At 40.4% G+C, this 13794-nt stretch overlaps 1 protein-coding gene across 4 annotated transcripts in view; it reads right to left on the minus strand.

Moving 5' to 3' along the window:
- Positions 1-4709: 4709 nt before the first annotated feature.
- Positions 4710-13794, minus strand: part of LOC125458903 (mucin-2-like) — a 111099-nt gene continuing 102014 nt past the window's right edge. For all 4 annotated transcript variants that reach the window (XM_048544730.2, XM_048544729.2, XM_048544726.2 and 1 more), the window contains one exon: positions 4710-7712. In XM_048544730.2, the coding sequence (XP_048400687.1) occupies positions 4769-7712 (2944 nt within the window). In that variant the 3' untranslated portion in view covers positions 4710-4768. The remainder of the gene's footprint in view (positions 7713-13794) is intronic.

Here is a 13794-nt window from a genome sequence, read left to right on the forward strand (position 1 = left end):
CCGTAACGCCATCCTATTCAGTAGCTTCTTGTGCAGCGCCTTGTCAAAGGCCCTCTGGAAATCTGAACTAGCCAATCAACTGTCCAATTGACCTTGGTCCCAGCTCCACCGTCTGCAACTGGATCCTCTTTCTGACTTATAAGTCGAAATCAGTGCAGGTAGGTAACTGCACCTCCTCCAAATAACATTCAACACTGGAGCCCCCCAAGGATATGTCCTTGGCCCTCTACTGTACTATTTGAACACCCAGGACTATATTGCCAAATTCCATGTGAACGCTATCTACAAGATCACTGACGACACTGTGATAGTGAGACAGATATCTAACAGCAACAAGTTAAAATGCAGAAGGAAGATAGAGGGCTTGGTGACATTGTGCAATGTAAACAATGTTGGCAAAACTAAGAACTGATCATCAGCTTCAGAAAAAATGGTGGAGAACACACCTCCATCTACATCAACAGAACTGAGGTTGAGAATGAAGAGCATCAAGTTCCTCAGAGTGATGATAACCGACGACCTGTCCTGGACTTCCCACATAAATGTGACAGTCAAGAAAGCACAGCAATGCATCTTCTTCCTCAGGTAGCTCAGAAAATTTGGCATATTCATAAGGACCCTCACCAACTTCTACGGATGCACAATTGAAAGCATATTGTCCGGGTGCTTGACCGCCTGGTATGGCAGCTTCTCTGCCCAGGACCAAAAGAAACTACAGAAGGAGGTGTGCACAGCGCAGACCATCATGGACTCTATTTACATGGCTCGCTGCCACAGAAATGCTGCCAACAACAACAAAAACCCATCGTACCCTGGTAATGGCCTCCTACAACCTCTTCCATCAGGCAGAAGATACAGAAACCTGAATACATGCAAAAGCATGTTTGGAAACAGCTTCTCTCCAGCCATTATCAAACTGTTGAATGGACCCTTGCCTCAAATAACATAACCTGCAATGTAACCAGTAAGTCTTTTTGAACTGTACGTCCTCTGCTTGTTGTGATCTGCCTGTACTGCTCATAAACAAAGCTTTTCACTGTACTTCAGTACACATGACAATAAATCAATCAATCAACCAGTGCAGTGCAAACACTGCATCTGTTCACCCCCTCACAACTGAACTGTCTGTAACTTAATCTTCAACTACTTTTTATTCAAGCAATTGTTTACAAGATACTTGCCATGGTTGTTGGTTTCCAAAACTGAAGTAATCATTTTAAACATTCATTTTAAAATAGTTCTATTTCAGTCTACGATTTTTAAAAAAGATAACTTAAAATAAAAAGACACAGTCTTTACACACTCCTGACTTGTGTTTTGTTGGCGGTGGAAAGTTAGAATCCTTAGTCTCTGACCAGCTCATGTAACCACAGTAGTTATATGGCTGGCACAGTTTAGCCTCTGGTCAATTGTAACCCTCAGGTACATTGTGAGTGAGGTTGTGTAATTTGACAGGAAGTATTGAATACTGTTTAAGTAGGGAAATGTTTTGGCAAAGACCTGTGGCTAAGGTTGTGGATGAGGTTGTTGACTTGCTCGCTGAGCTGGTTTGTTTTTGTTCAGATGTTTCATCACCGTGCTGGGTAACATCATCAGTGGAGCTTTTGACGAAGCGATGTCATTCTACTCCGCTTGGAATTTATACTGTCCAGTCCGTTTTGGTGGGTACTGTCATTTCTGGTTTGGATCTGTAAGAGTACACACCATAATGGACTGGACAGTATAAATTCCAAGCGGAGTAGAATGACGTTGTTTTTTCGGAGGCTCCACTGATGATGTCACCTCTCATGGTGTCGAAATGTGTGAACAAAAACAAACCAGCTTGCCGAGCAAGTCAACAACCTAAACTGGAAAAGACTACAGAAAGCTGTAGCCAGAGATATTTGGGATCTTCTTGCGTGAATCATAAAATGCTACCATTCAAATTTAGAAAGAAACAGGGAAATGAAATGTTGGTCGTTATTCCAAAGGGAATGGAATATAAAAATAGGCAGTTATTCCTAAAACTATACAAGGCATAAGTTAGATTACAGCTAAAATATTGTGAACAGTTTTAGCACATAAGAGCAGAAGAGACACAAGATCAAGAGTAGGCAATTTGGCTTCCGAAGCCAGCCCTGCCAATCAACAAAATCATGACTTGTTTGCCCAGATCTCAGTTCTTCTTTTGTGCCAGGTCAGTCAACTCCCAGATATTTCAAAAGTCTTTAAATACTTACAGTGGTCTAGCCTCTTTAATTCTCTGGGGTATAGATTTCTAAACATTTACTACTCTCTAGGTGAAGAATTGCCTATCTCAATTTTAAATGAGTGTCCTAATATTCTGTGAGCATGTCTCCTAGTTTGAGATTTCCTCACTAGTGGAAACACCATTCCAAGATCTACCTTGACCAAGCACCCTCAGAATCTTATATGTTTCAATAAGATCACCCTTCATTCTTCTAAACTCTAATGAAGAAAGGTCTAACTTGTTGAACCATTCTTGATATATCTGCTCCTTCATCTGAATCTCTCTTCATGGTTCACTTGAAACATACGGGCACTAGTGTCCCGGTAAAGCAAATAGCTAGGATTTTAAAGACGACTTTAAACTAACTGGGAAGCAGGAGATTGCTTGGGAGAGGGACAATGTAGACGTACGAAGCAAGAGGATATGGTGGCATTACCATTTAGGTTGAGGTTTATTGTCATGTATATCAAATACAGAAGTACAGGAGTCCAGTGAAAAGTTTACAATTCATCCGTCCCATTGCAGTTGTAATAATAGGAAATTAAGTTTAATAAGATGGTTAACAAAATGCTCCAGCAAGTTTGATAGAGCATTGAAGGCAGCAAAGTTGGTTCATTGTGCAACACCTACTGAATATACCCAATAAAAATGAAAACAACTGAGGATGCTGTGAATCAAGAGCAAAAACAAGGTCTGGCAGCATTTGTGAAGGAAAATACAGAGTTAACATTTTGGGTGCGTTTTAGGTTGTGAGGAAGAGTCACTGGACCCGAAATGTTAACTGTTTTTTTCCTTCATAGATGCTGCCAGACCTGCACTTTGTTTTTGTACCTAATGTACCCACTTGTCACAGAACACATTTACTTTTATGTGCAATTTTTAATCTTAGGGAGCAATCCACATCCCTTTGAAAGCTATTATTGAATATGCTTGTTTCAGTCAAAGCATTCTAGATCATAACAATTTGCTGAATAAAAAAGCAAACATCCTCATTTTGGTTGATTATTTTAAATTTCTGCTCTTTTGTTTATTTTTGTTCTGATAATGGATACAATTTGCTCTATTTGCTTTATCAAACTTCTTGTAATTTTGAATGCTATTATTCAATTTTCTCTGTGGCCAAGTGGCCAATGGCTGGAACAACTTGGCCAAACATGAAATGGCTCAAACAGTTTCTGCAGGCAAGGCTTCATGGAATGCAAAGAAGCCCAGGTTGCCACAGGTCAAAAGAAAACAAGGGACTAGCTCAGATCAGTCCTCCATATTGAACAAGAATGGTTGAAATTCATTAAAAGGTACTCAACCAGAACGATAGGAAGAGACATTGTGTTTGTGTATTCCCCAGTGTCGTCCAGACCCCTTGACACCATGGAGTAATCATATCTTGAAAAGGGGATGGGTTCACTGAGGATGGCCTGGCCTAATCTCATTTGGTGCCAAGACTCTTGCCCTGTGGCCCCACTGACTTAAAATCAGAGAATATTCTGGAAGGGGTCAGAAAAGAGGAACACCTGGTAGCCATTCTCTTAGCAAAGACTTGGCCAGTGAAGATTCTGAGCGAGACCCCCCTTCATACTAAGAAGATCCTCAAAGCCCTGTTGATGGAACTCAATTAATTGAATCCAGCAGTCCAATCAAGTTCACCAAAGTGGACAGTTTATGTATTTTTCAGGCAGTCAGCCTAGTTCAGGAAGAGTTAATTTAATTTGTGAAAGAGTTCTTTAACTTGAGAGTGTTTTAATAAAACTGAGTTGGAAACAGAGACCTTTGTTTATCTCATACAGTAGGAGCACATAGGTATCTGCATTTTCTGATTAATAAAGTTGCTTTTTAGAATATTTCGCAGGTGACATCTTCTTTGACTTCTCTGCTCTAAAAATAAGCAAAGTTGATCCAAACATTCTCTATTGTGATGAAGCTATCTTCAGTTTAATTAAATCAGTGGAATGTTCTTTTTTAAAAAAGTCAATCTATGATATATTGTGATAACCCTAGAGTATTTTTTTAAATTTGGCACTGTTTTGCAACATCAAAGAAGAACAAGATGGGAATACACTACAGCTGCAAAAATGTGCAATGAGAGCCCAAGTGATCGAGCCAGAAGCCAGGTGACAGGTAGCGAATGTCTCATCTGATTCTCGGCAAGTACTTAGATCAGCACAGGCACTCAATCAAAGGTGATATGTCAGGTTGACCACATATTTTGCTGATCATATATTCAGTTCATATGACTAGTTTAATGAATAAAACAAATGTGGATTTCAGTATGCTAACAAAAAGTCATTAATAAATAATCTATATGAGCTGAAGGATCAGAGAAAACTATTCATGATTATGAGCCTTTATTTGTGTCATATTTTCAGATCACTGATTTATGTCTTCTAGTCATCTACAGATGCACACTGAATCATTGTTCTGTGATCTGCTGGTAACTAATAATGTTGCACTATGTACTGAATTATTAATTATATTATATATTTTAAAATCATAATTTCAATTAAAATTTCTCTTCCTGTTTTTTGATGAGGAGTCAGTTATTCAATCGCTGTTCGTGTGATCACTGGAATCATTAAAGAAATTACGAGCTGTATAGTAGTGTGAACTATGTGGTAAATTGATGTCACTGCCGATCTCATTAATGGAATAGTCACTGGATGGGCCAATGTATTTATCATTGACTAAGGGTGAAGGTGGTCCATGGTACATGCTGTCTGAGGAAGTTGGGAAGCTGTCCTCAAAACTTCTCAGACAAGTTCCCCCTGTAGATTGAGAACTAATGCTGCTTGGTGAAACAACGGCAGTGTGAAATGCTTCAGGGTCTATGCTAACACTCAGTGTCCTTGAATCTCTTGGTGTTGATACAAGAGGTTGAGATTCACTTGGATATGTGAACACATCATCATCACCTAAGGAAAATTCACCTGGTTTGAAAGCAAATGACTGAGAAACAGGACTTTTGGGTGTTGATGGTATAGAGTAATTTCTGTAAATGAATGACTGTGAAATAGGTGACATCTTCAAAAAATTGCTGTCCTCAAATGCACTGCTCCGGAAGGAATCACGGGGTCTTGGACTCAGGCTGCCAGGAGGAAAGGTTGATATTATTTGAGGCCTAGGTCTTTCATGAAGAAGTGGTAGTGATAAAGGAGATAGCTGTTGACGTGCAGTGGAAGATACCAACTGTGGCATTGACTGAGAATGACGAGATGGAGAGAGAGGTGGTGGTGGTACTTTAGGTAAAGGGCTGCTGCTTTGTAATGTGTCTTGGGTTCTTAGATATTCAGCCTCAGTTGTTGACCCTTGAGGTGAACCAGGTGCTACTGTTTGGTAAGATGGGAAAAATGATAGTTGTCTGATTGGTGAATACGCTGCTGAAGGAGCCATTGATGTATCAAAGGAATCCACTCTTGAATGGCGAATATCATGCAAACTACTTGCAAAGTCACCACGACTTGGGATATTGCTGATACTAACCTCTCCCACTGTGGGGCTATCAGTGGAAATCCAGCCTTGTATTGATGGTGAGCGTGAAACTTGAGCCAGAGGATATGGTGTATCCCTGCTCTGCAGTGAAGTATCCACTTTAGATAGTTCCCGAGTACTTACTGGTGATAAACCTCCATATGATAGAGAGGGTGCTTGTTGTTGTACAAATGAGCGATAAGCCAATGGTAAAGTTGGAGATGAAACAGTTTGTCTTTGGGGACCAAACTGTACAGGGTATGTTTGTGCAATGTTTCTATAGCTCCTTTCCCCTGAAGACATTTGTTGACTTGAGGGTATATAGGCCATTTCGGATTGTTCATGAAGATTTTGTGAAGACAAATCTGAAAGCTGTTGGCGTGATAAGGTAGGCGACTTGTATTGAGATTGCGTCTGAAACTGTGATTGGGCAAGAGACTGTTCGCTAAGACCTTGTGGAAATGGAATTAATGGATGCACTGAGGGTTGGCTAATGACTGGAGTTTGAATGCTCATAACACTTCGCTTAGGAATATAATGTGCCCTTTGACCCAAATCTCCTGATGAAATAGTACCTTGGTACACATATTGATCTGCTTGAGGGGATACAAAAGGTATATTCACAGATTTTGCTCTGGCTCTTTGTGCTAGAGATTGAGAAGATTGGTATTTTGTTGGTGGGTGAGTAAATGAAACTGACATAGGTGCTCGTGGTAAGGAAGGTGTTACTTGCCTAGTTTGCGAAGTGAGTGTTGATAGAGGGGTTTGAGGGACAACATATTGTGAACTTGTGATTTGCCTGGAGGTAGATGATGTTGGGTCAGCATAATCAACACTTATGACGTCACCATCATCTGAAATATAAGCTGACCTGCTACTCCTCTCTAAATTTGATGGATCGTGAGATATTTGATGCTCTTCAGGTTCACGCATGAAACTATATGATTTTGTCCTCAGAATTGATGAAGGATAATGAGAATAATCATCTTGAAATGTTGCATCACTTCTGTCAGTTATATATAGAGAGGGTGTCTGTTGTTTCATTGATGAGCTGGTGGAAAGAAGGGGAGCTGATTGGGACAATAACTGCGCTGGCACTATGTCTCGATGAATACTCCTGACAAGACCTTTATCAGAAACAGAGCCTGGGTGAATTTCCTTTGCTGAAATGGATGGTGCTAAATCATGGGATGGCACCATTTGGGTGGTAGAAAGGATTTGTGAAGCTTTATAATCTGGAAATGCTGTGTCCCTTTCTGAAACAGTTGATGCTACATCATATGGTGACACCATTCTTGATGTTGACAGAAGACGCGAGGCTTGATGGTCTGGCAATGCATCACGTTCTGAAATGACTGATCTTTCATCATATGGTGACATCATTCTCGGGGATGGGAGAAGACGTGAAGCTTGGCGATCTGGCATTGTGTCACTTGCCGAAACTACTGATCCTACATCATATGATGACATCATTCTCGGAGTTGACCGAAGACGTGAAGCTTGGCGATCTGACATTGTATTACCTTCTGAAATTGCTGATCCTACATCATATGATGATATCACTTTTGGGGATGAGAGAAGACGTGAACCTTGATAAGCTGGCAATGTTGAATCTCTTCTTTCTGGTGTAATAGCGGTTTTGTGTGGAAGTTCGTGTGGTGAGGGAATAAGTGTTCGGGATTTTGGTGTTAACTGAGAAGATCTTGAACAAGGGCATACAGGTTGAGGTGATAATGGACGAGGGGAACGTGCACGGGAAATAGATGAACGAAGAGGTCGTGGGCAGGTAGGTATTATCCTTGGTGGTGGGAGAGTAATTGTTTCAGTGCTTCTGTTGCTGCATTCACTTGACAGATTGGATGAAATGGTTTTCTGAAGTTTTGGCCTTGTTTGACGTTGTCGTGATGGTCTGAATTTTTTAGTATGGCAAATTGATGCATCTGTCTTTTTTGTGGGACAAACAGTATATTTTCTTGTTCCATCTGGACATCCACTTTCTATAATGGTTATTGTAGGAGATCTGAAATATATTTGGACTTTCAGTATGCATTTACATGCAAAGCAATTTGTAAAGACATCCACTAGGAAAAATACTCAAATGTAGACAAACTGAACTGACCCACATAATTTGCAAATCATTGTGATGCTAGAATTCACATATAGACTATACATTTGAATGTATGCTTCTCTGGCAGTTACATACACAGTTAAGATATTAGCCCATACACCTGGTAATAGATTATATGTACCACCAGCAGTGGTCACTATATATCTATACCCCCTACTTCCACCAGAATTAAATGGGAATATGGAAGCAGGCAGGCAGATTATACCATACAAAGTGCATCAGGGTAGCAGAACTGAGTGCAAATACAGTGTTACAGCCACAGAGAAGGTGCAGAGGGAGGGAGATCAGAATTATCATTTGACAGGTTCGTATAAAAGTCTGATAACAGCAGGGAAGAAGCTGTTCTTGGATTTGGGTTAATTAAAGCCCTTAATGGCCAGTCATGAATTATAGTCATGGTGGATTGAGGCCCACTTGGGAAGATGGCATATTTAGCTATGTATGCTGCTGTGAGACAAGAGAGAGGGGACATCTTTTGTGGGTTCATAAGAGACATCTGCTCTCAGGTCATTCTTGTGTTTATAGTTCAGATCTAGCCTCCTGAACCCAGCCTCCACATCCCTGTCAGCCTGATTCTGACAGCTCAACATGGTGAGAGTATCTGTGGTCCCAGCAGTGGCCACTACCCTTGGGCACTGTTGGGATTGCAGGACTACTGGCCGTCCAATTGACTGGTGGTTCCTTAAGGCAGGGTTATATCCTAAGAGATAGTTAAAAGTCCAGCCACCAACCACATAGCTTAAATTAGCTTCAAGGCAGCAATTGGCTTGGTGGGCAGATATCCCTGACATTTTAGATAAAAGATGGAACATTGTGGTCGCCCACTGAATTCAGTCCTTAAAGAATGACCACTTTTCTTTCTAACAATCTTAGCCAATGTATAGTGACAGTGAATACTTTTCACTGTATTTCTGTTCCAAAAATTCTTATGTTCCCTGCTCCATATCAACTGAAGGGAAGTGTGACTGAGTACGCAGGGACACGGAAGGGGTTAAAAAGGGAAGGGTCAAACATGGTACAAGCTACCCAAAGGAGGAAAAGGTAATCCTGCAACATAACAAAGTCTTCATGTTCTTGGGGATATTGGGAGCCTGGGGGGGATTCTGAGAATAGGAGAAATCAGGACATTTTGACCCAAGGGAGATTGCTGCCTGGTGGTGAAGGGGGGAGATTGCAACCTGTTTCGGGTGGATTGGGGCCTAGGGAGGGAGTGGAAGGTGGTTGAGGGGGGTGGTCATGGGTATTTCAGGCAGGCATTTAACTCCCAATTCTACTGTTCTTGCTTCGAGGAGGCTACTAGTTTGCTGTCTGGTTGGGAAACTTGAGCAACAACTGTTAAACTTCAAAAGAATGACAATGAGGTTCACAGTCTCATTATCACACTCATTGTTGTAACTTCGAGTCTTGGTCACCTGCCAACCTCTAGCCTCAGTTAATGGGCAGTTTGCGTTTAGATTAGATTTGAACTCCCATCTCACTCAAATCATCTATTTTGTTTCTCAGTGAAATTCTAGTCCAGAAATTCAGTCTTCCGCTCCAAAGGCGCTGCCTAACCTGCTGAATGTTTTCCACCAATTGGCTTTTTATTTCACATTGCCACATTCGTTTCCGTCAACTTCTTAATCTATTTTTGAGCTGATTATAGAACCCCAGTACTAACAGATTGTTTGCTGTAGTTGCTGACAACACAAAGATTGAGAGGAAAGTGTTTTATTTTCTTAATGTTAAATGATATGAGTATTTGTGGTAAGGTTAGCAGGTAATCAGGAAGGCTAATAGAATGTTGGCCTAGATTTCAAGAGTGGTGTAGTGTAAGAGTAGGGAAGTCTTACAGTGACTGTACAAGGTGCTGGTGAGACCACTCTAGATTACTGTAGATAATTTTGTTCCCCTTATTTAAGGAAATTTATTGTTTTACTGGAGACAATCTAGAGAATGTTCACTAAGATGATATCTAGTATGGAAAAACTGCTTAACGAGCATAGACTAAATAGGATTCTACTTACTGGAATTTAGAGGAATGAGATGATCTAATTGAAACATATAGGATTCTTAAGGGGCCTGACAGAGTAAATGTTGAGAGGATGTTTACCCTTGTGGGAAATCCTAGGAACTGACTGTATAGTCTCAGAATAAAGAGGCATGAATTTAAGATTGAGATGGAGAGGAATTTCCTCTCTCAGAAGATTGTGGGTCTTTGAAATTTTTTGCCATTGAGAGTAGTGGCAGAATCCTTGTGTATGTATAAGGCTACATTGGATAATTCTTAATCAGTAAGGGGATCACATGTAACAGAGAAAATACAAGAAAGCGGATTTGAGGAATGTTGGATTACCCATGATCCTGTTAAATGTTGGAACAAACTCAAGCGACTGAGCAGCCTACTCCAGTTCTTGTAGTATTATTTGTTGCCAATCTCTAATTTCCCTTACATGGAATGATTTATCAGGCCATTTCAGACAGCGGTTAAGATTCAATTATATTGCTGTAGGTCTGGAGTTACATGTAGGCCAGACCATATGAGGAAAGATTTTCTTCCCTCCCTAAAGGATAAAATAAGCAGTGATGAGGAAACGAAGATATTACAAAGGGAACTAGACTAAGTGAGTGGGCAAAGTCCAGCAAATGAAGCAAATGTGGGAAAATGTAAATGTGTACATTTAAGCAGGAAGAAGCGCATTACCTAAATGGTAGGAGATTGAAGAGTTTGGAGATACAGATGGATCTAATTACCCCCAGTGTATGGTATTGGTATTCTTATTCAAGGAATGATGTAAATGCAATGGAAGCTTACCAAACTAATAGCATACCTCAAATGAATATTATTTTACAAGGAAGATTAGCGTGGAGTGGGGAGGCAGGCTTGTATCTGCTGGAAGTTTGAAGCATATGAGTTTGTTCTTATTGAATGGCATAGCAGTTTAAGAGGGACTGAGTGGTCTACTTCCATTCTTAATTCATATGTTCATATTTTCATTCCTCCATCAGGAAATTTCAAACATAATATACAATATGATAGAATGATACATCACAGAAGAAGGATATATTGGGCTGTCATGTATGTGCCAAATTAGAATTAGAATCCCCACAGTGTGGAAACAGGCCCTTCAGCCCAACAAGTCCACACCGAACTTCAGTGCATACCACCCAGACAGATTCCCCCTATAACCCACCTAAGCTACACATTCTGAACATTACGGGCAATTTCCCATGGCCAATCCACCTAACCTGCACATCTTTGGACTGTGGGAGGAAATCGGAGGAAACCCACGCAAGCATGGGGAGAATGTGCAAACTCCACAAAGACGGACACCCTAGGGTGGAATCAAACCCAGGTCCCTGATGCTGTGAGGCAGCAGTGCTAACCACTGTGCCACCATGCCACCCTAAATTTTTGGTAGAGCTATATAACAATCCCATTTCTTACAGCTATGTAAGTATTTTTTGCTTTGAATTGTTTTAAGAAGGAGACTGAGGGGAAATGTGATTGAAATGTACAAAATTTTGAAGGGCCTGAACAGGGTGGATAAGAAAGATCTATTTATCTGCGCCAAAAGGTCACTAACTTTGGGGGTATAGATTTAGAATGATTGATGTGAGGAGAGTTGAGGAAATGTCTTTCACTGAGAGGATAGCAGGTGTCTGGAATTTACTACCTGAAAGGGTAGTAGAAGCAGAAATCACTCATTCATTTTAAAGGTGTTTGAATATACACCTCAAGAGTTGTAATCTGTGGGGTCAAGGACAAAGGTTAAACCACATGGAATACAGGGAGAACTAGCCATTAGGATACAAAATTGGGTAGAGGGTGGGAGACAGAGAGTTGTGGTGGAGGGGTGCTTTTTGGACTGGAGGCCTGTGAAAAGTGGTGTATTTCAGGGTTTTGTGCTGGGTCCACTGCTTTTTATCATCTATATAAATGATGTGAGTATAGGAAGTATGGTTAGTAAATTTGCAGATGACACCAAAATTGGTGATGTAGCGGACAGTGTAGAAGGTTACCTCAGAGTACAATGGGACTTTGATCCATCTGGTCAATGAGCCAAGAGGTGGCAGATAGAGTTTAATTTAAATAATCGTGAGGTGCTGCACTTCGGTAGGGTAAATCAGGGCAGGACTTATACACCTAATGGTAAGATCCTGGGGAGTGTTGCCCAACAAAGGGGCATCAGAGTGCAGATTTATAATTCCTTGAAAGTGGAATCACAGGTAGATAGTGTAGTGAAGAAGGTGTTTGGTATTCTTGCCTTTATTTATCTTGAGTGCATTGAGTATAGGAGTTGGGAGCTCATGTTGTGGTGTACAGGACATTGGTGAGGCCACTTTTTGAATACTGCTGTAGCAAGGATGTTCTTAAACTTGAAAGGGTCCAGAAAAGATTTACAATGATGTTGCTAGAGGTGGAGGGTTTGAGCTATAGGGAGAGGCTGAATAGGTTTGGACTATTTTATATGGTTTTATTAGAGGCTGAGGGGTGACTTCGTAGAGGTTTATAAAATCACAAGGAACATGGACAGTATGAATAGCCAAGGTTTTTTCCCCAGGATGGCAGTGTCCAAAACTAGAGGGCATAGGTTTAAGGTAAGAGGGGAAAAATTTAAAAGGGACCCTAGGGGCAACTTTTTCTCATAGAGGGTGGTGTGTGTTTGAAATGAATTGTTAGAGGAAGTGGTGGAAGCTGGTAGAATTACAACATTTAAAGGACATCTGGAATAGTACATGAATAGGAAGCGTTTAGAGGGATAAGGGCCAAGTGCTGGCAAATGGGACTGGATTAATTCAGGCTATCTGGTCAGCATGGACGAATTGGGCCAAAAGATTTGTTTCCATACTGTACATCTCTGACTGTAAATGCTGGCAAGGGGAATTAGGCTGTTTGTCTCATTTCTCATAAAGAGCTGGTACAATGAGCCAAGTAGTCTCTTTGTGTACCTAAATGTCCGATTCTTCTATTTATACAATTCTTTTTGAATGTTTCTATTGAATTTGCTATCACTTCCCTGTACCTCTACATCAACACTCCTCCAGCACTGTATAATGACTCAAAATCCAGTTCCTCCCCAGTCACACGTCTCAGATCAAAAATATGGTACTACTGAGATTCAGAAGCGGGCTTAGATTTTTGATGTTGGGAAATGGTCACAGTCTAATAATTAAATGTGGGCCTATATTTCAAGAGCTAATCCAACCCTTTGACTATTTTGCTAGCTTCACCCTTAAGACCATGGAGACACTGTCCTGTGCAACCAGAATTGTATATCACTTATTCTTAGATATAGTTTGTAACTGCTGGGCTGTTTTGCAAGCTCTCACTATTTTAACTGGCAGCTTACATTTGCACTGAATGTTTTTGCACTTGTTTTTGCCTTCTGTAACAATACAATGGCACTAAATTCATAACCTTTCATAATTTCACAGCTCATTAACTTTGAGACGTAGCAATGTTATCTGAATAAAAAACAAAATGAACAAAAACAGAAATTGCTGAAAAGCTCAGCAGGTCTGACAGCTCCTGTAAAGAAAAAAAAATCAGAGTTAACATTTCGGGTCTGATAACCCTTCCTAAGAACAATTGGAATAATATTATCTGAGTGTTTTACCTGGACATGGTATCATTAGAGTTTTGCTTTGCTTCTTTTTTTGTACAGTCCAAAACTGTCATAGCTATAGAAAAATGCTACTATGATGTTGATGCACATTTTCAGGAAAGATACCAAATGTGGCAATGGTACGTTAAGTGTCTTTGATCTGGCTCTAGGTTTTTGTGTTGTTGGATGAAGAACAAGGTATTTGGCTATTGATTAGCAAACGATATCAATGTGCTGGTGGTAAGGAAGATATGATGTGCCAAGATTTGAAAAGTGAATAATAAGAAAGCAACTTCTAAGACAACATTTTGTGCATTTATGATTGAAGAGTTGAATTAACATAATTCAAAGTTTATAATGTTGCCACTGTCTGAAAAGGCTAATCT

The sequence above is a fragment of the Stegostoma tigrinum genome, chromosome 15 (genome assembly GCF_030684315.1).
Source record: "Stegostoma tigrinum isolate sSteTig4 chromosome 15, sSteTig4.hap1, whole genome shotgun sequence".
NCBI classification, from domain to species: Eukaryota; Metazoa; Chordata; class Chondrichthyes; order Orectolobiformes; family Stegostomatidae; genus Stegostoma; species Stegostoma tigrinum.